Source organism: Melospiza georgiana, chromosome 6, assembly GCF_028018845.1.
Source record: "Melospiza georgiana isolate bMelGeo1 chromosome 6, bMelGeo1.pri, whole genome shotgun sequence".
NCBI classification, from domain to species: domain Eukaryota; kingdom Metazoa; phylum Chordata; class Aves; order Passeriformes; family Passerellidae; genus Melospiza; species Melospiza georgiana.
The window spans coordinates 16,073,341-16,095,127 of record NC_080435.1 but is presented as its reverse complement, the minus strand read 5'-3'; the positions used below and the strand labels follow the sequence as shown (position 1 = coordinate 16,095,127).

At 44.2% G+C, this 21,787-nt stretch overlaps 1 protein-coding gene across 7 annotated transcripts in view; it reads left to right on the top strand.

Annotated features, from left to right (window-relative positions):
* OSBPL5 (oxysterol binding protein like 5) overlaps positions 1–19,312 on the top strand; it is a 172,922-nt gene extending 153,610 nt beyond the window's left edge. For all 7 annotated transcript variants that reach the window (XM_058025711.1, XM_058025712.1, XM_058025713.1 and 4 more), the window contains 13 exons: positions 162–346; positions 1,746–1,827; positions 2,449–2,547; positions 3,405–3,501; positions 5,045–5,143; positions 6,338–6,435; positions 7,850–7,939; positions 10,096–10,232; positions 14,175–14,360; positions 14,893–15,031; positions 16,196–16,313; positions 16,895–16,997; positions 17,970–19,312. In XM_058025711.1, the coding sequence (XP_057881694.1) occupies positions 162–346; positions 1,746–1,827; positions 2,449–2,547; positions 3,405–3,501; positions 5,045–5,143; positions 6,338–6,435; positions 7,850–7,939; positions 10,096–10,232; positions 14,175–14,360; positions 14,893–15,031; positions 16,196–16,313; positions 16,895–16,997; positions 17,970–18,105 (1,569 nt within the window). In that variant the 3' untranslated portion in view covers positions 18,106–19,312. The remainder of the gene's footprint in view (positions 1–161; positions 347–1,745; positions 1,828–2,448; positions 2,548–3,404; positions 3,502–5,044; positions 5,144–6,337; positions 6,436–7,849; positions 7,940–10,095; positions 10,233–14,174; positions 14,361–14,892; positions 15,032–16,195; positions 16,314–16,894; positions 16,998–17,969) is intronic.
* The last annotated feature ends 2,475 nt before the right edge of the window (positions 19,313–21,787 follow it).

The window sequence follows — 21,787 nt, the reverse complement described above, 5'->3', positions numbered from 1 at the left end:
TTTCTACTGAGACATGGCTGATGTCTCTCTGCAGTGGTGTAGGTGAGCGGTCACCCTTGTGCCAGGGCCTAGTGTGCATGGCTCAGCTTGGACCCTGGAGAAATGTACCCGCAGGGAATGGTTTTTCTGTGCCTGCCCTGAAGTTCCCTTTGCCTCTGCAGACAGGGGAGTCGTCTCAGACAGAAACCGTCTCTGAGGAGAACAAGAGCCTGATGTGGATCCTGCTGAAGCAGCTGCGGCCTGGCATGGACCTGTCGCGGGTGGTGCTGCCCACCTTCATCCTGGAGCCGCGCTCCTTCCTGAACAAGCTCTCCGACTACTACTACCATGCTGACCTGCTCTCCCAGTAAGCAGCACAGGCTGGGCCTGACCTGGGCACTTCTCCTGTACTTGGGAACATGTCTCTGTGTGTGCCAGAAAGCTCCCAGATAGTACTGAGGTCACTGGCTTCAGCACAGATCAAGCCAGGCACCAGCTCAGTGACTTTTTATAGATTAAAAAATGCTGCCAGTGAGGGACAAGGAGGGAAAAGTTAAACACCAGACAAACCCACCTTTGCATATGGATGTGTTTGGCACTGTTGGCTGGAGCTGGTGGGAATTCAGCCGATGCCTTGGAGTTTTGCACAACAGAGCTGTGCCACCTCCTGGTGTGCTCGTGTACATACACGAATAGGGGAATAGGACGGAGCAACCAAAATTGTCAAGCACTTCTGTTCCCCGAAGCAATATAATTATCATGGTTAAAAAATAAATAAGAAACATCTTTTAAAACCATTGATGATAGAGGCCTGCTGGGAGCAACAGAGTAGAAAATAGGAAATGTTCTGCTTCCAGATAGGACCTGCCTTCTAAATGAGATATACTTAGTGGACTATAAAACCAAGATGTGCAATATTCTAATAGCAGCACTAGTTACTCATTTTTATTCCACTTTCTCTGGGTAATTACAGAATCATGGTATTTTCAAGCCTTGTTTGTGGTATATGTACCATCTGAAGTTAAAGAAATAGTTCTCCTCAGTGCTGATATGTAAGAAGACTTCAAGAGGTTTGGAGGTTTTGATTAAAAATTGTTTAATTTGTGGTTCGGGTGATCCTTCTAAATGAATTTTGCAATAATTTACCCAAGCTGATTTTTAAATCTGACTGAATGGTTGGAAATACCAGGAATGCCTTTGGTTTGGTTTACTTCCTGCTTCATCATTGAGCATTGTTTGGAGGTGCTGGCTGAGATGACTTTTCGGAGTCCCTTCCAACCTGAAGTATTGTATGAAATCTCAAAGTACTGGTAGAGCTCATGGAGCACATCAGCTTTAAAAATCTTTTACGAAAGAGGAAAGCAAAGAAAAAGAGACAAAAAAAGACAGTTTTTGATCTTGATGGGATAGGTTTACTTTTATGACTCACACTATTCTGCTGGCAGTGACTCAGTGCTAGTGTAAGTGGAAGGACGTTAACCTACTCCAATATCCAATCAAACCTGATACACTCCAGAAATTTTATTGGTCTGTTTGCAGAAATGTGGGGCAAGTGGTGCCACTTTTTAATGATTGTGTTGTATGACATACATTACTGAAAAATAGATATTTCTGCTGGGAGATACCTTTTTCATTGGCAGCAGAACAGAAGTTACTTCTCTTTAGTTGTGGGGAAATAGATTTAAATTGATGTTATTATACTGTAAGAAGCTAATGGTATGTATGACCAGTATAAAGAACATTTTATGTTCTATTCCATTCTGCAGGGCTGTCCTTGAGGATGATCCATACACCCGGATGAAGCAAGTTCTGAGGTGGTATCTGTCCGGCTTCTATAAGAAGCCAAAGGTAAAATGAGATATGAAATTGGGGTTGTAATGGGCATTGAAATCTTCTGCTGTGGTTTTGTTTAATTTCTCTGTTGCCTTTCTTTTGAGACTTTACCTCTTTTACTGCTCAGAAGACTTTGACCATTACTTTTAAAACTGGGGTTGCATTTGGTTTCAGAGCAGACAGTGAATGCAAAATAGTGACAATCAACCCCAGAGCCTTTGCACTGCACAGTTAGAAAGTAAAACTAGTAATCAACAAGTAACATGCCCTGGGATGCAAGGTTTTCCCCTTTGCTGAAAGCAGGTCTTCTTTTCTCTTTTCTGGCCAATTAGTACCACTGTGCCATGTTCCCACATCAGTGTGCCCTTGCAGTGTATAGTAGTAACAATAATAAAGTTTGATCATCTTTGATTGGGCAGTATTAAATATTAAAATGGTGAGAATAGCAGATTACTCCATGGCTGGGATGAAGAGATTAGATTAGATGGATCTATAACTAGTTCTTCAGTTTTTATTCTTGTGATTGACTTTGTGTAAAGCATCCAAGAAAAAAATTACTGTGTTGTTTTGTGGCCATCTGTAGCATTGGATTGCAAATCTTCATTTGTAGCAGGTTTTGATTACTTGGTTTTTCAGGGAATAAAAAAGCCATACAACCCTATTCTGGGAGAGACATTTCGCTGCTGTTGGTTTCACCCCCAGACGAACAGTCACACATTTTACATAGCAGAACAGGTGAGTTATTGTTTGGATGCTCAACTGTTGCCACCACCAACCTGCTTGCACCTCCATGCACAGAAACACACTACTCCTCTCACCCTAGGAGCTCTGTGTAAACAGGCAGAGCAGAACCTGGGGTAAACTGGCAGCTGATCTTTTTTCTTTGCAGATTTACAGAAATTATGTGAGGCTTGGTAGGCACTCAAGATCATAACAGCAGGTCTTCCCTATATAACATCAGCTTCTTCAATGGGATTCTACCCTACTGTTTTCTTATTGTTAATAAAATGGGGGTTGTATTGCCTCTGTCAAAAGGGGCATAAAACACACAACCAAATCCTTCCATCTTTTTATTTCTAAACTTTTTATTATTATTTTAATAGGAGTAAATTGAGGACTTGTCTCTATGTCTTTGTGATTAAATGAAGGGCAGAGCTCATAAGTTAACTGGCCTAACAAAGTGTAGTTTGAGATTTATCATGTTAATAAAGGAATCTGAGAACTGTGTGGTCTTTGGTAAAGGGACTCCCAGTTTCACACACATTTTTCCCCTATTTGATTAGATAATTTTAGCTTTGTTAAAATTTTTATTTCAATCACTGCATGCATTTCATGGAGGTTATTCAAATGCTGCACTGAGGTTCTGCACTGTTCATTTGTTGTCTTGAAAACCTTACACTTTACCTATTGCCTGAAAGTCATCTTATGTGCACAAGTTCAAGAAAATACAGGGTGGGGGAGAAAGATTAGATGTATAATGCTCTCATACATAATAATGGTGTCATGTACTGTGTTCCCCCTGTATTTTGCACCCTCCCTCTGCTTGGCCTATGCACACTGCTCTAAATGACCCCTGCCTGCTTTTGTCCTAGGTGTCCCATCACCCACCAGTGTCAGCTTTTCACGTCAGCAATAGGAAGGATGGATTCTGCATTTCTGGCAGCATTCTAGCTAGGTCCAAGTTTTATGGTAAGGCATTAAGTCTAGGCCTCCTCCAGGTAATGTTGTGGCATCAGTTTTGGTTTGTTTTTCCATCATCCCTGAGTGTATTGAGAGTTAAGAACTAAGAAATGGTTGACAGTTCTATCACCAGGATAGCCTAAGTCCTTGACTTGGCTCTCCTTCCCCATTTCCACCATTTCAGTGTGACACCACTCTGATGTTAAAAGAAATAAAAAAACAGAGAGAAAGATTGAGAGCTTTAAAAATCTGTTTTTCAGAAGGCAAAGGCTGACAATAATATATGGGATTGTCAGTATGCACTTGGTATGTGCTCATGGATGAGTTACATTTCAGCTCTCTGGCACTCAGGCAACAAACACAAAAGTCTCTGAATAGATTTGAACCTTTATCTGGCTCCCAGAGTCCTGTGGGGTTGAAGCCCAGACCTTCAAAATGTCCTCCAGTCATTTAATATCAATGGAAACAGCATAACTCCAGGCTCTGAAACACTGTTCCTGTTTGAAATTAGTTTTTTGTTTAGACAAACATTTTGTAATTACTGTCCTCTGCTGAGTGTGTTTGCCAAAACACTTTAAGATAGTCTTTGCTGTCCTTCTGGCAATTTCATTTTTTATTTGGGATCATCCCCTGTTGCAGCAGACCTCTCGTTAGGGGTAGAAACGAGCCAAGACACTGACTCTTATTTAAAAATGTGAAAAGGGTCCTGGTTTATTCTTCTTTATAACTTAGCCATCCTGACTGACTGCAGCAAGTTCCTGCTGTTGGCTTCTCTGACAGACTCTGACTGTCTGAGGACTTGTCTGAGGTGGCTATTCCTGCTGGAACATGACTGCAAGTATTTCCTTGCTGCCTCTGACTGCAGGCTTTTACCGAGCTTGAATGTGACTGCAGGCTCCAACAGCAGCCTCTAACTCTGTCAGACCCAGACTGACCTCACATCAGATCTTTTGTAGCAGCAGCTCTCTTCCTTGTTTTGTTCTTCCTCAGGGCTCCTCTATCTCCTCAAGGTCTTCTTCCTCTAGGCCTTCTTCCTCAAGGATTCCCCCTGACGGGCCAACTCAGTTCCTTTGTCACACTTATCTTTGTTAGTCACAGCTACAACTCATTAAGGGCGAGGCTGTTCTTCTTTGGTAATTAGTACAACTTTTGTTCTTCTTTGGTAATTAGTTAAACTTTGGTAATTTGTGCAACATTAGTTCAACTTATTAGGGCAAGGTTACTTGTAGTCCCTTCTTCTACACCTACAATCCACAATCAGAAAAATTGTGAGAGCTGGAGGACCTAAGAAAGTTCTAAGCTCCCACTAATGACCTCTTAAAATCTGCTGCTCTTTCTCCAAGAGGGGCTAAATGCCAGAGCAAGTAAGAGCTGCAGAGTTTGTTAGAACTGCCTGCCTCCAGCTGTGCATGATTTGCAGGGTCCTAAATTTTGAGCATTTCATCTCTTCTTTCACTAGTGACCTACATTTGAATGGAAATGCTTTTTCTAAAGTAGGAGGAGAGGCAAAGTATAACATGACTTTTTCATGTGTGTTTTTTTTAAATTCTAGGCAACTCACTTTCTGCATTGTTGGACGGGAAAGCAAAGCTTATGTTTCTAAGCAGAGGGGAAGAGTATATAATCACTATGCCATATGCCCACTGTAAAGGTAAGGTATGATTCTTCAAATAGGAAGCAAACAGAGTCACAAAATGGTGTCTTGCTGACTAGCTTTGCTCTGGCTCTCCCCTCTCAAGCAGCTGACAGCACAGGGCCTGGTAACTCCAGAGAGCCCCCCATGAGTCACAGCACTCAGCAGACCTTCAGTAATCCTCACTGAAGTCTTTCTGGTTTACCTGTGCACAGCCCAGGAGAGAATTAGGCCCATCAATGTTAGCTTTCACACTATGCAGAAACAGAAAAATACTGCATATATGCACTGTAGATAAGATGAAAAGAACAAGACTACATTTCTGAGCTTCTTAAGAGAAAAAGTTTTTATTATGTTAACGCTGAAATTGCTTGATATATTTTCTGGCTTTTTGAGGATAAAGGAAATTCCTGAGTTCTCTTGCCATTTGTTTGTTACTCTAATCATTGTACTTCTCAGAGTATGAACTGCCTCAGTGAGGCTTGCTGCTGCTGCTGGTGAGGCTTTGCTCATAGAGCCAGTGTGTGCTGAGCCTGGGGCATGGCTGCTCATTCACTGCTCCTCAGGAAGCTCTGTCTGCATCATTTTCACTGCAGAGTAAAAATCAGCAATCAAATCCAATTTTGGTTGAGTATTTTTTAATTTGGCACACTGACTTCTAAGTTTATATTTAGAAGGGCCTGGGTACCTGAAAACAATAACCTCATAATATCATGATCTCTGTGAAGTATTCCTTTCCGTAAATCTTCTTCTTACCAATTTTTCTTTTTCTGCAAATGACCTTCAGCAAATGGTAAACATGTGTCACAAGTTCCCTCATGACCTCTAGTCTCCCAGATTCTGGTGAATCCCATTACAGCTTCTCTCTTCTTCAATCACCCTGAGAGAACCGACTGGGTCTGTTTAGGCACAAATATGAATGAGGTTGCTGGGCACAACTTCCTTCATTTTTCCTGTCTCACTTTCAGCTTGTCACAGGTGCACCTGTGAGTCAGGCTGTTTTCTAGCTGGTGTTAGAAATGTGGAATATGGACTCGGGGAGGTTCTTCATGCTTATCGTAAACAGCCATTTCCTAGAAACTCCAGTTCTGTCTTTTCAAAACTTTAAGCCAAGTGATGAATTTCACAGTGTGTCAGCGAGAGCCAGGTTTACTTGAGAAAGCAGGTTGCTTCCACTGAGGCCTCTCTTAAGCCTCTTTTTTTTCCTTTCAGGACTTTTATATGGTACCATGACAATGGAGCTTGGAGGGAAAGTTACCATTGACTGTGAGAAAACCAACCACAGGGCAGAACTGGAATTCAAGCTAAAGGTAAGATACCTTAAAAATGGCCCCATTTTGAGTGGGTCTCAGGCTTGCCCCTGTGCCCAGGCAGGGTTTGATAATTGATAATTGATAATGTGAGCACCAGAGTGGGACCTGCCTGGAGAGAAGGTGTCACCCTGCTGCTGGTTTTGCCTTGTGCAACTCAAACTGATCCCAGGAAGCCTTAGTTTTACATGACTTTTTCTGGCTACTGGCTTTTGTTCTGAAAGTTTCGCAATTTACAGTGTGGCTTCCGTTTTAGCAGGAATGATTAGTTTTGCTTGCAAAATCTAGTGAATGTACAAACTCACTAGAACTCTTGCTCCTGTACTTCCCTGACATTTGCACATACTTGTCTTTAAAGCCTATTTTTCCAATAGATCTGGTGTACTGGGTTGAGGACATATTTCCCTGACTTGGGTGTCATCTCAAACTTACAAACACTTTAGAGCCTAAGGTGCTTCTTTTCTGGCTTGAAAACAGTGTGATTCATCCAAACATGTTTCTGAAAAGTCCTGATGATGTAATTACATGCTCTGCTTTGAGCATTTCCTAGCTGTCTATTTTAGTAGACTTGTGAGAAGTTGCAGGTAAACCCCTTAACTTTGTTCTTAATTTGAATATGTACCAGAGATTGGTGTTTAAGATACATGTGATTATTATATCCATGGGTGTTGTGTGAAATTTGGGTTTATTTTGTTATTTAACACACACACACCCACACACAAAAGCTTGCACAAATGTTTTCAGAAAGTGCTTGCTAAAATGTCTGAAGAGGTGTATTCTGTGAATGGAAGAGCGGCTCACACTGTCACTGGCATTTCCTGTGTTTGGCATCTAGGAGATGGTGGAGTTTTCCCTTGTTCTGGGATTTATTTATTTATTTTCCTTGACTCTGGAAATACCCTTTTTCTTTGGTTTGTTGTTTTTTTTGCTGTTCAGAGCTTCTTCATGCTGGAGACTTGACACACATGCTGTCAGCAGCAGTGCCACACTGCTGTTGCTGTCCCATAAGCAGGAAGAGTCCCCACTAGTGCTGCTCCTTTTCTTTGGACAAGGGTGCAAAGGCTGTGATTCTGTACAGTGGGAAAGAGTTGTCCATGTACACTTATCCTGATGTCTGGCTGACAATAAATAAGTATATTTCCAATAAATATGAGACCTTGCATTCCTGAGTGTTAATGCACCTCAAGGCTTATCTCCCTACCTGCAACTGCAGTGTTTGTGGTATTACAAACAAAAGGAAGGGGGCACAATGTGAGACAGTCAAAATCCATGTTAGAATTCATTCTGCCTTTCCCCAGAAATACTATAAGTCAGCCAGTTGCACTTTCCTTCCCTCCTGTTGCATCTCTCTGTTGGCTCCCTTCCAGTCCTCACTAGACTGAACACGTTTGCTGTTTCTCTTCTCCCCTGACAGCCCTTCTTCGGTGGCAGCACGAGCATTAATCAGATCTCGGGGAAGATTAAATGTGGAGAAGAAGTGCTGGCGAGTCTCACTGGACACTGGGTAACATTTGATATTCAAAGTTGCTGGCAGGTTAGGAGCCCGTGGCTGCAGGGTTCCAGGGAGGGCTAGCAGCCCTTGGCAGGCTCCCTGCACTGGAATGGGCACTGGGAGGGCCCTGTCCTGCCTGTTCCCCCCAGCCCCAGGGCATGCTGGTGAGCACAGCCTCGGCCACACCTCTGAAGGTACCTGTGGAGCTCATTTACGCTGCAGTAGTCCCATCCATCTGCAGTGAAAGGAGCGCTGCACTCCCAGAGCCTGAGGAAGCTGGCAACAGTAGGGGGGTTCCTCACCAAAAGCAATGGGCCTGTATTTAGGGTCTGAGGCTTAGGGCAAGCATCATGGCAGGACATAATGTGTATGAGGTGTGATTGTAAAGACCTTGAGGCTGCCTTTTGTCTGGAGTGTTCAGTACTTCCACAGTTAGGCTGGGATTCAGGGAAGAATTTAGAGGGGTTTGAATTCATTATTTTCACAGCAAACCTTTATGGCAGAATACGATTACTACCCTGTTCATCAGCTGAGGGACAGAGGCATCGATTTGGTGAGGATATTATCTCTATGGTCAGCTCAGAACAGCCAGCAGAGCACCCGGCACCTTTGTGCACTCAGTATACACAAGTGATTCACTCAGAGCCAGCCTCAAGCCAAAATCCAACAATAAAGTTGCATAGTAAATGATGTAGTACACTCAGTATACACAAGTGATTCACTCAGAGCCAGCCTCAAGCCAAAATCCAGCAAGAATAAAGTTGCATAGTGAATGATGTAGTCTAATTTTGATTGGAACTCCTGGTACCTAAAACAAAAGCAGTGACCCTTGGCTTTGGCCTGGACATCTGGGTATTTCTCTGAGCAAATTTGAGCATCTACATCATCATTGCAGTTGGTCTGTGCTCCCTTGCCAGTCTGTAGAAATTGACATTTCTGAGACAAGATTTGTCTCATCTAAAAGAGGTATTTAAAGAAAGCCAGGTGAAACATGCCTGGATACCCTTACTATAGTGAGGTCCTAACCACAGTGTAGCCTTTGGTACTGGACTGGACTTGTCCTGTCAGGCAATCTGTCTTTTTACATAAAAAGCTAATGACCATTTTGAAATTGGGAGATTTTCCCATTCTAAGCATGCACAAGGGATTTGCTCCATTCTGAGCTCGCTGTCCTGCAGGATGAGCCCTGTCAGTGGTGAGTTGTGCTGGGCTGTGGAGTACCTTGTCTGCAGTGGGTCCTGCCAACACCACCCGTGAGAGCCCATCATCCAGGGGCTCTCCTGAGCCACAAGGTTGAGTGCTGCTCAGCTCTCAGCCTTCTGCTTTTACCCTCCTCCCTTGATCTTTGTCCTGGGTGTTAGTGGTGCACAAACTGCAGTGATGTATACAAGAAGTTAAATGGCTTTGGAGTGGTGGCTCTGTGAGGTGCTGCTTGCAGCAGTGTGCTGTGAACAGAGGAGCTGCTGTGCAGTGGGGTAAGGATGGTGTTGGTTCTCCTCCTTCCCCACTGGGAGTACTGGCCTGCTCTCCTGGCTTTTCTGACAGAAATCCTTACACCTGAATTGTCCTTGCCTTGGGACCTGCAGACTCACCTGAACAAAGAAGGGAAGTAAATCCCAATGCTGCTCAGTCCTAGGGTCACAGCAGCAGCTGAGTGCTTGTATATATGCTTGTTAGAGATGCACGTAGTGGTGCTTGATAATGCCTGCCTACCTCATGCTTTCCACACTGGAGGTCTCTTGAGGACCTGGGATCAGTCCTGGAACTAGCATATGGAACATGGGAGAGGGAGTGCTGAGGGAGACTTTGGAAAAGAGAGCTGGGGATCGTTTTTATATGTGCTGGGTGGGAGGAACAGTGGTGAAAGAGTAGTATCTTAGGGTTTCTGTGGGCATTCAGGTCTGGGGACAAGACTTAATAGAAGGAACCAGGTCCCTTTCTACTCTGATTAATGGTAAATGCAGCCACTGTTTCTGGCAATGCCTTGCCTCATTCATTTTAGAAACTTTCAGGAAGTGTTCGGTGAGATTTTATGGGACAGAGGAGGAAAGAAGCCTCCTAACCAACAGGTATCCCTTATCATCATCCAGGAGCAGCTTCAATTTGTCAGGATTAATTTCTGCCTTTGTTTTCTGATTGTCATGGATTCATTTGCTTTTCCTTCTCAGGATGGAGAAGTGCATATAAACGAGCTGAAAAATGGGAGCACAGAAACGTTCTGGAACCCGACGAGCGAAGTGCGCAGGCAGAGGCTGAAGCGCCACATTGTGCTGTTTGAGGAGCAGACAGACTTTGAGTCAGAGAGGTGGGGAGCTCGGGGAGCATCTCACTGCTGCCTCTGTCATCAGCAGGACTCCTCCAATTCCTCAGCACAGTCCTGGAAAGGCAGTGACCTGCTTTTTTGGCACATGTTACCCAGCCATTTACCTGTTTCTTTCCAGACTATTGACTCTGGAGTGTTTCCATGAAGTACAGCTCTAAAATCAAACTGGGCTGAGAAACAGCAGAGGCTACATTTTATCTGCTTAAAATAACAATTCTGCCTGGACTCCAGAGATTGTTGTAACTGCTGGAGCATTTTATAAAAGGGCAGGATGTCATCCTGAGGTTGGATACCTTGTTAAGAAGGGTTATTTCAACCACAAGCTCTTAAAGTACATGTAGGAATTGTGGGAAGTCCTGGCATCCACAGAGCAGTACTTTGAACCACATAACAGGATTTTATGAATGAATGTAATTAAACAGATGTTTAACCCTGCCGCATAATCTCAGCTGAGATCTCCAATGCCGTCTGCACCAGGCTTTGTAGGATGATCTAGGTTACATAAAACAGGCACATAACTTAGTGTCGAGTTTGACCCTGGCTGGATGCCAGTACCCAAGAAAATCACTCATTCACTCTTTTCTGCAGCTGGACAGAGAAGAGAAAAATTAATGAAGAGTTAATGAGTTAAGGACTGTGAGAAAATAATTGTCAGTTACCATTGAGGGCAAAACAGGCTCAAGAATAAAATAAATTTATTGCTAAAAAAATCCAACCAGGATAATGAGAAGTAAAATAAGCCCCTGAAACCACCTTCCCCCCACCCCTCCCTCCTTCACAGCTCTACCTCCTCTCCCAGTAGTACAAGGAAAGACAGGAAGGTGGGGGTTTCAGTCAGTTTGTCACCCATGGCTTCTCCTGTTGCTCAGGGAGAGGAGTCCTTTACTGCTGCACTGTGGAGTCCCTTCCACAGGATACAGTTCTCCATTAACTTCTCCAACATGGCTCCATCTCAGGAGCAGCAGCTCCTTGCAAACTGCTGCAGTGCGAGTCCATCCTGCTGTAGCATGCATCACTCTTCCTCAGGGTCCTTCATGGACAGGCTGCTCCACAGGCTGCAGAGGAATCTGGCAGGAGGAGGCACCTGGAGCACCTCCTCCTGCTCCTTCTGCACTGACCTTGGTGTCTGCAGGACTGTTCCTCTCACATGTCCTCACCCCACTCTTCTCCAGTCACAATTAAAACTGTGCCACAACCTTTCTTGTGATTTCTTCCTCAGTAGGTCATGACAGAGGCATTACCCCACCCCAGTGTTGGCCAGCACCATGTCCATATTTGGAGCCATCAGGACTCTACCAGATGTTGTGGAAGCTTCTGGAGCTTTCCACAGAAGCCTCCTCTCTAGCACCCCTGTTGCCAAAAACCCGGCCATGCAAACCCAATACACTTAGAAAATGGAAGAAATGAATAATGCACACTGTACAGTTGTTGAGCAAGAGTTGAGCAGAGTTATGTGGGGCTGGCTGGCTTTAATCAAATTAGTTGTGCTTCCTCTCCACTACAGTCAGCCAGCACCAGGCAAAATCCCAAGCCAGCACATGCAGTTGCTGCCTGGCTCTGCATTACGTTGTGCACTTCTCTGTGGACATCTGATTTTGGTGTTGCATCACATCATCCTAAAAAGATTCCTCTTTTTATACGTAAAGAAAGGGATTGCATGAAAATGAAAACACACAAAAATTTAGTTTGGAAAGTGATGCCTCGGGTTTTAGCTTTTATATTTTTTCAGATCTGTACTGCTTTAGTACTTCTGAGCTTCACATTAGGGGATGGTGAGCTCTCTTCACAGAGTAGGTAGACTATCTCGGGACCAGGGACAAATGATCCAAATTTCAGGCCCCAAAGCATAAACAACATAAACTGAAGAGAGGAAAACAAGAGAGATGGGACTTCAGAAGTTAAGTTATAATTGGACAATTAACTCCAATATGAAAATGGACCAGAACTTATAAAAGTGAGAGACCCCATGACCAGTCGTCCATTTTGTGACCATTTTGTGACCATTTTGCTTCATCTTTGGTGTAGCCCTGGCTGGGCTCTTGTGCTGCCCAAGGTGGATCCATTGAGGCCTTCTAATAAATCCCTACTTTATTCTTTAGCTCCATCTAGGTCTCTGTTCTAGGTCAGCCTTCACAAGGCATCAACAGCAGTGGGCATTATGAGCAATAAAGTCTGTATTTGTATAAGTTACAGATGTGTTAACTCTGCAAAGCAGGGCAGATTGCAGTACATTTTTCTCTTAATCTTCAGAAGGAGATTCTTTAAAGGAGAATTTTGGTCTTGTGGGCAAAGAATCTCCAGTTCTCTGTTTACCAGAGTTTATGGCCAGAGCTGGCTCCCTTTGCTATATGAGAGATTAATAATGTTTCATGCATCCAAGAGAAGGAGGAATAAGGAAAAGTTACAGAGTTCCCTAACAGACATTCCACCAAACTCCTTATTATGCTGACAGTTGCATGAATAAATTGCCATCTAATCCAGGTTATATTCTGCCTAAATTGCTTAGTCTTCCCTGCAGTGCTGCAAATTACCTATTTTCACAATTGTTGTGGAATCTCTGAAGCTCATACTGTCATGCAGCTCACCATGGAGGGTCTCATTGTCTGACATATGCTACTCTTGATGGAGTAATTTACCCTTGTCAAACAATTTTGTGCTGTCACTCTTCAAAGAATTCAAAGGTTCAAAGAATTAGGGGACTCACTCTTTACACCACTACATTCTTTAGGAGAGGCTTTACACCGCCAAAATATATTCTCAGGTTGTTATTTCACTCCTCCCTGCCCCATCCCCATCACTGAGTTTCCTTCCTTTGTTTCTGGGAGAAATTATTCATACACAGAGATAGGGAAGTGACTTATTAAAAATGAAAGGAAGGCATTGCTCTGCATCCAGTTACTTATCTAAGAAGCTGCATTTTTGAAAGTGCTGTGTTATTGTATGGTAATAGAAATACGATGAAAGCTTCAGGATCACTTTTAAATTAAGAGCTTCACAGCAAGCTCCAAATTAAATGCAGTAATGAATTCATCTTCTTAATGGTGGACAGGTGTTTTGTGGAGCTGGGAATAATGGAAAAGCTTGGATCTCCTGTGCACATTCTAAACACTAAAGCATACAGTAATATTTTGGGAAGGCTAGTTGCTAGTCTCAGAAGTATTTCCAATCTGAAATTAAGATTAAAGTGCTCTGATTAGAAGAACTGTGGAGAGGCTGATCAGAGCTTGGCTATAGTAAAAAAAAGTAATTTTTCTCTGGTAGAAGGCAGATCCTCTCCCCAGGGCAGATGCTCAATGAGAACAACTCATATAATAGATCACTTAGTCTTTGGCAGCTGCAAACAAGTGTTCATGATTACAGCTTGTAAGCATGAGGACATGCTTGTTGCTTGTGGATTGCATCAGCTTCCTACAGATCTGCTTTTAGTCCTGTATAGGAGATGCATGTGCAGCTACAAGATGTGCGCATAAGTTCATTTTCCAGTGCTTCTAAATTTTAAATATAAAGACTTGTTTTGGGTATAGACTTTGATGCAAAGGCTTCTAAACAGAAATGCCTGAAAGGATGAGGAACAGAACAGATTCTCCACCAATCACCTAAAGAGACCACAGATCCCAGTGAGTTGAACACAACTTTCTATGACAGCAGCATAAGAATTCAATAACAGACAGCACTGAAGAACTCAATTATTGTTGAAGGTGATGTTATCTAAGAGAAAGTTCCTTCAGCAGGTCACCTATACAGCATTCAGAATTGCCTTTCTCAGTTTCTTTAACTTACAAGCTAAAAACAGAGGCTGAGCAATCCTGGTACTGTTCTGCTGGTGTTTCAATACACCCAACAAGTTTCTGCTCCAAAGTTCCAGCTGGCAAAATATATTGCTGGTTCTAAGGTGGTTTAACTTCCTTCCTTGATTATTCCTAGGCTTTGGCAGCACGTTACCAGTGCAATAAACAAAGGTGACCAGCACAAGGCGACGCAGGAGAAGTTTGTGCTGGAGGAGGAGCAGAGGAACGCCGCCCGGGAGCGGAGGGAAAGCGGCGCGGAATGGAAACCGCTGCTGTTCCGGCACGATGCCAGCACCAACGAGTGGCGCTACAAATACGAGGAGTGAGTGCTGGGCTTGGGGTTCCCAACACATCGCACTGCCTGATTCCCAGGGATGCAAGCAGGGCTACAGACCTGTCATTGCAGCCCTGCCATTCCCCAAAACTATGTCCAGAGCTTGCCCTTTCTGAGCTCCATGTCATCATTAGAATACATGTTCATGATACTAATTGGGAATAGCTGGAAATGAGGGCGTGGCAATGGAAAATCCACTGTGTCATTGATGAAAATTCCTATTGCTGCAATGAAGGGCAGAGTCATTTAGCAGAGCTTTTCTGCACTGTTCAGAGCAGAGTTAACAACTGTGCTCTCCTCCCCTGGGCAACAAGGGCAAAGCCTCTGGAGACTGAACCCCCACACTCATTGCAAGGAGCTGTGAATGTGCAGGGAACTTTCTGTTAGTCCTGTCACTGCATCTGTAAAGTCTGGCTGCTGTCAGGGATGATTGCCTGCCCTGATGCATGTGGAATTAGTGTATTGGGCTAATGTGGGATTCTTGCTTTTCTGATGAATTTTTCTCATTTGGTCTCAAAAGTCTAAGGCCTTGGGATCCTTTGAACGACATTGCCCAATTTGAGAAGGATGGAATACTTCAGACAATGGAAAGACACTTATCCACAAGGATGTCAAACCACAAAGCAACATGCATAAACAATCAAATTACGCGGCACAAGGTAAAAAGCTTGTTCTGGGGATTATCATCTTCTTTATGATTGTTTAGATACACAGCTCTTTTTCTACAGCATTTTCATGTAAAAGCACAGCATAAGCTGAAAGTTTTGTTTTGGGTAAATATAGCTTGTGACTATAGACCTGCAGTATTATACCATTATTAGCTCCCAGGAATTATAATTACTGATTGATTCATTCTATCAATTTTGGCATTTTTCTTCCACCCAATGCTAGTGACAGTGACTCTTACACTGAATTTTGCATATGACTGAGCTGAACTTTACTGTTCAGTGTTTCCAAAGCAGAAAACTTCCTGTAGGTTTTGGAGTACATAACTGAGACCCCCTGACTTCAGTTTCAGTCTCTGCCATGAGCCTTTATCATTCACTCTCTCAGACAAGACAAGAAACATCTTTCCATCCTTTCCCTAATACAGTGATAATACTCTCCTATTTCAGTGCTTCCATCTTTGGAGCAATACCTGTCATTCATAACACACTTTGCAAATGTAGAGCTGCTAAACTTGCTAAGTATAACCCATATTACGCTGAAAAACTTGTATCTTATTATCTACAGAGACTTTTCTTTTGTAATGCCCCACACTGGAATGTCTCTGATTCAGTGGGGAAGTTGGAGTTCATGACTGCTTTTCAGACCCTGTAGTGAGAAGTTCGAATTAATGTGTTTGGTTTACTCATCTTAGAGAGAGGGCAAAACTTTCCAAAATGCATCAAGAAACTAGGCATAAAAATTCCATGATGTTTAGATCCTCCATGCACCTTCTGAAAAATCATTGCTGGGAAAGTTTATTCTAATTTTTTCCTTCTTTTCTAGCTTTCTCTTACGTACCTGGCCAAGTTAGGTACATAATTCAACAAAGGAACTCTAAGGCTCATCTCTAGTATGTGTCAGTTAAAGCTACAAGAGGAATAATTTGGATAGGTGTCTTGAGAATGTTGTCACTTGGGGAAATGCTCCTGTATGAGGCACGTGTATAATATCCTTAAGTAGCTGCCAGAGTCCACTACTAGGAGTTGCTGAGAAAGCAATCAAACTTCACAATATCACACTTATTTCCCAGCACCCCAAATTGTTTTGTTTAAAGCAATCACACACCTCTTCAATGTGGTAGAGACTGAGTCACATCTAATCCCTGTTTTATCCAGAGGTCTGCCAAAGACTGCAGGCGCCGCAAAACCAGTGATCAGCCTTCCAACCACAGCCAGAACACAGAGAGCAGCTGTTCAACGCCAGAGTCAGTGCAGGAGCTCTCAGATGATGATGGTAAGTATCTGGGTGTCACTGGGTCAAGCTTTAATGTTCTTTCGTTGCTACTTTAATTCTTGAGCCAGCCCTGGGACATTTCCCAGCCCAGTTAATACCATGGGCCAACAGCCCACAGGCATCACAGGGAATGTTCTGCTTTTCTGTTCTCTCTCTGTATGTGCTGTTTCTGCCTTACAACAAGGACTTCCCATCTCCTGGCAAAACTGGAAAAATACAGTGACATTCCAATCAACACACAGGAAACAGGCTGTGTTTCTCTCTCTTTTCTCTGCCTTTGTTAGAGGTGACCTTGAATGTTTGAGAGAGTGAGCAGGTGTGAGCACTTCTCTCTCCTCCCCTGAGCTGAGGAGCATTGTTTCCTTAGAGCTGACTGAGAAGCACCCTGACCCAGAGTCACAGGAGTGACCTGGATCTTCTGCCTGGAAGATTCTGTTCCCTGTCTCCTCCCCATGTTTCCTCCTGAAAGTGTCCCCCCTAGCAGTGACAATTAGTTCACAGCCACCCACTTGCTGTGTTGTGTTTCCCTACCACCAGAATGGTGATGCAAAACATAATTGTCCTTCAATGCTTTGCCACAGGGTTTGAAAGCCTGTGCGCTCAGTGTGGGAAAGAAATGAACCACCTGAAAGAAATTCACTCAGCTGTCTTATCCGTACAGAAAGCCCAACAGGACATACACAGGTAACCATTTGCTGTCATCAAACAATGATTTTAATGGGTTAAAAATAACTGTGTGCATTTAACTCTTTACTGTGGTCTTTAGAATGTCTCTGTGAGCTGCAGGAGTGCAGTTCAAGTTGTTGCAGATAAACTAACCACTTATACTGCAAAGACAAACCCAGACTCTGCTTGAAACCGTTAACTTCCCCTTAACAGTCTCTTTCTGAGCGAAAAGTATCACCCTCAGGATGTTACTCAGCTCAAGGTACTCCTGACTGAAAAGGGCTGGGCCAGGCCCTGGCTAAAAATAAATCTCTGCCAGGCAGAATGTGTGGCCTTCTGATCCATGCAGCATGTTAGGAACTTCCTCAGTTTGCAGGGTATGTGTTCTGAAAAACTGGGCTCCATGGAGAAAAGCACTAATTTCCAGTTTTTTGTACAAATTGCTGGTTGCCATCTGAAGGAAACAGTAACCACATCTACTGCTGACAGTGGGCTTTGCCCTGCAGACTCCTGTGGGGAGGAATTAACTGCTAGTTCAGCTCCAGGGAGCCCTGCTGATTCCTCTCTGTGTGAGGAGTATTATCCAGCCCTGCCAAGGCTTCAGTGAGGTGGGATCCCATGTGAAATCTACCCCTTCTGGATGCCAGAGTCATTGGTGATATGCTGTTAGCTTTGCTGCAGCTCCTGGGGGTGTCCAGGGCAGGTTTGGGAAGGTTAGGGCACAGGTTAAAACTCACAGGGCTATGAGTGAGTGCTGGATGAAGAGATTTCTTGGGGTTTGTGCCCTTCCCATGCCAACCAGCTGCAGCCAGAAACACTAATCTTCCTGTTAAAAAGGAAGGCAAAGTCTGGGGGGGCACACTGCTCTACCCCTAAGGGTGTCACCAAAGTGCAGGGTTCCCTCCTGGTGGGGAAGTTCGTGGTGTGCACACGTGTGTGAAGGCACACTTCTCTCCAACACACAAATAATCATGTTGCTTTCTTTTGCAGAAACCTCAGCGCTCTGAACAAAAAGTCCTTCCACAGGAAGGCCTCTTCGGAAAGCTTCCTCCTGGACTCTCGCTGTTGGTTTCTCCTCTGCATCTTTCTTACGTGTCAACTCTTCATCAATTATGTCTTCAAATAAAATCACTACATTTGGCAGCAATAATGATCACTGGCTGCAGGAGGGGGCCACTCGCGCAAGGCGCCCAGCGAGGCACCAAAGCACTTTAGAACCAACACGACAGAGGTGGAAGGAAGTGGAAAAACGAGGTTAAAAGGGACCTAGGAAGCTGCAAAACTTTGTTCCTGCAGATTATGTCATTTTTTGCCTTTTACATGTACATCTTCAAGGACCTCTTAACCTGTATGGGCCTTAATGCTGAAGCCAAATGTAGCTTTAATTGTGCAATTTGTTTTCTATGTTTTGTCATTTTCTGATGCAATTAATAATTACCCAGCAGTATTGGTAACCCCAAAATGATAATCACCTCAACATTTTGGAAAAGTCATGGTGGCCTGGGTCATAGCTCCAGGAGTGAGGAAGAGCAGCTGGGGAGCTGTAAAGAACTGATGTCCATGGTGCCTGTCCGGCTGCCTTTAATTACAGGAGCGAGTTGATGTTGGTCCAAAAAATCCAGCCCTGGGATATTAAGTCATCTGTTTAGTCAGCCCATGCAGAATGGGACCTCAGGATGTGTTTTATTTTCCATTCCACAGAAACTGTAAATATACACAATTTCCTAGAGCCATTCTGCTTTAGGAAATGGGAAGTATCCAGTGAAAGCTCCTTGTCTGATTACGGAGCTGACTGGGTGTCCTGGGTCTGGCCCTTTGAGGGTGATGTCAGACACGCACGCCTGTTTGTAAAACCTGGTCACTTACTCTTCTTGTTATTATTTGCTATATGGCTGTTTTATAATATCACACACTAGCATTGTAGAGAGAAATCCACTGCCCCAGCATAGGTGAGGAGGATGGGAGCGATGTAGGTGTACGTGTGTTCGGGCTTAGGCACATTTATTGTCAAAGGTCAGGAAAGAGGGAGGGTTTTGCCACTGCATTGTTCAACCCTGTTAATAGTCTTCCTATTTTACACCATTTTTTAAAGATTTGCAATATTTTCTGTAGACTGCAGACAATACTAAGCCTTTCTTTTCTGGCCTGAAGTAGTTCCAAGTGGTAAGTACTGCTATATATACAGCCTTAAAATACTTAGTGGTGGTGCCAGTCTGGGCTATCTTTCAATGTAAATGTTTCCAAATTTTTAAGTACATTCCTTGTCATATTCCCCAGTTAGGGGAAACCTGTTTGTGCTTGATATGTTGAAATAAAACTACACACAACTTTCAGTGGCAGTCTATCTGACAAATTATTTTTGGGTTTGTGTTTGATAGTATTTTAAAAGTAAATTACTTTCTAGATTAAAATCTGCGGGAAATTGCCTCTAAGAATATCAGACCTGGGCCATAGGTTACAATGGCAATAGCAGTTTGATACCACTCTGGCTGAAACTGTCAGAAATTGTCTGAAATTGTCTTCTTATTGTAGCAACTTCCACAGAAAGAGAAGTGGTTCCCATGATTTTCACTTTTGTACATGCAAATGTACAAACTTATCTTGGACTTAGGAAACCTTTATATCAAGAACTTGAGGATAGGGAATAGATTGTTCCACAGAGAGAACTGCAGCTCCCTGATATGAACAGGCAGGGTAAGAGCCAGCATCTGTAAGCTGACATTCAGGAAACTGATCACAAATGTTAAGGGGTGAGAGTTGCTTTGTTATTAGCAAAATCTCCAGAAAACCAAAGCATCCTTCATCCTTGAGGAAACAACCTTGGAGAATATCAACATTATTGACGCAGATTGGGTGCCTTTTTGAAGGATGTCATCCTAGTCACTCTTTCTGAGGAAGTCAGACCCATGCCGCATGTGGTGTAAAACTCAGTGAGAGGACACTGCCTCTGCTTTCCAGGCTGTGCAAAGTTCCCTATGCAGCTCCAAAGTGTTTGCTCCTGTTTGGATGTGTCCAAGTGTTTGGATGTAAAGCTGTGCAAACAAATGCACTAATCTCCTTTGAATGCTTCAGCAAGTCAGCACATCTCTGGCCTGTCAGCACAGCCTTCCTCATCACTCTCATCCTGGTTTTGGAGCATGTGTCTTGAGTTAAGGATAGGAGCCTCTCCACGTCAGTAGGGCTGTTTGCGCCCCTTGGGTACAACTGTATCCCAGCTTTGGGAAATGGTTACCAAACAACAGAAAAAACCCAAACAGCCCAAGCCCAGAACCAAAGAGAAGCAGTGGTGAGCAGAAAGCCTTCAGTAGGTGTAAATATGAATGCAGGAAATGGTTTGAATTATTTCTGTTTTATCAAACTAAGCACCCACAGGGATTGCACTAGGACTTGTAACTGCAGTTGAGTGAAATAAACATTGTTACCACAAGAGCAGCAGTTCAGTGAAAGAAACTATCAACAAGTTAATTCAGCATCAGCCGAGGAAGAGTTTCCAACATTTAAGGGCTGCTGTCACAGAGGATTAAAAATTAATCCAAAAAGGAACAGCCTATGAATCCTTGTGTAATGAATTTTAATCCAGTTTGAACAGTCTGGAGGTGAATGTTCCTACATGCACATGGGAAAAGAAAAGTATTCTTGAGGAAAATCATGGCCAGAAACGTTATTTTTCTGGGGAAGAACAACTACTGAGGAGAAACATGAGAAAAGCCCAGTTATACACTTCGTTTGCGCCATATTGGGAAATTTCTCCTCACAGCCTTTCCCGCTGCTTTTGTGATCAGGGTGGACAGCCCTTCAGCACCTGCGGCAATTAACTCCACCTTGTGCCGGAGTGAGCAGGACGGCCGGAGTGAGCAGGAGGCCCGAGAGCCCGTGCCCCGCCTGCCCCCGCCTGCCCCACCCCCGCACCGGAATAAGAGGCGGCGGCGGCACGGGACGAGCCCAGAGCGATGGGCACCGTCATGGGAGCCGGGCGAGCGGCGGGGCTGCTGCTGCTGGTAAGTGCCGTGGGAGCTGGGGCTCTCTGTCCCACTGCTGCTGAGTGCCGTGGGAGCTGGGGCTCTCTGTCCCACTGCTGCTGAGTGCCCGCTGGGGCTCTCTGCCCCGCCCCTGCCTGCCGCGAGTGGCGGCTCGCAGCCGTCCGCAGCCAGAACTTAAATCCTGGCTTTTGAGGCGGAAAAAGTCTTCCTCCTGCTCTAGCGTGAAGGAGCCTTTGGGTTTTTCTGTACTTTTCTTCTTTAAGAGACTTTGGTAACTTTTTCGAGCTTTTTGTTCGTGTTTGATGTCTAAGGAAAGTTACGGCAGCGCCGCTGGCATGAACCCGGCGCCCTCAAGGAATGTACCGCATCTCCTTATCTGTTCGTATCGCACTCGCTGCTGCCCTTCCCTCTCTCCTCAGAGAAAAAATGAGTTACGAGTCAGGAGTGAGTTCTTTAATACTCCTCGGGTTGTTTAAGTGTGAAACTGGGAGTTTTCTCACCCCCCACAGTTAGGGGGAAGATTTTCAGTCTACCGAGGAGAGAGTTTAAAGAGCGGGACCCTCTTGGTTTTAGCTGAGACGATGCCCGCTGATGATAGTGCTGGGGAGCTCGGCGTGCTGGCCTGCTCTTCTCCCCCCCCCCCCTTCCCGCTGTTGCTCTGGAAGATTTCTCTCCGTGTGCGAGACCGCTCAGGAGGTGACTCAGCGGGGCCGGGCGTGCGCTCGCCTCTCTGGAAGCGCTTGGATATACCGGCACTGAGAGGTTGCAGGGGAGCCCTGCCCAGTAGTGCGCGGTCTGCAACTTTCTGCCTCTTAAAAAAAAAAATCA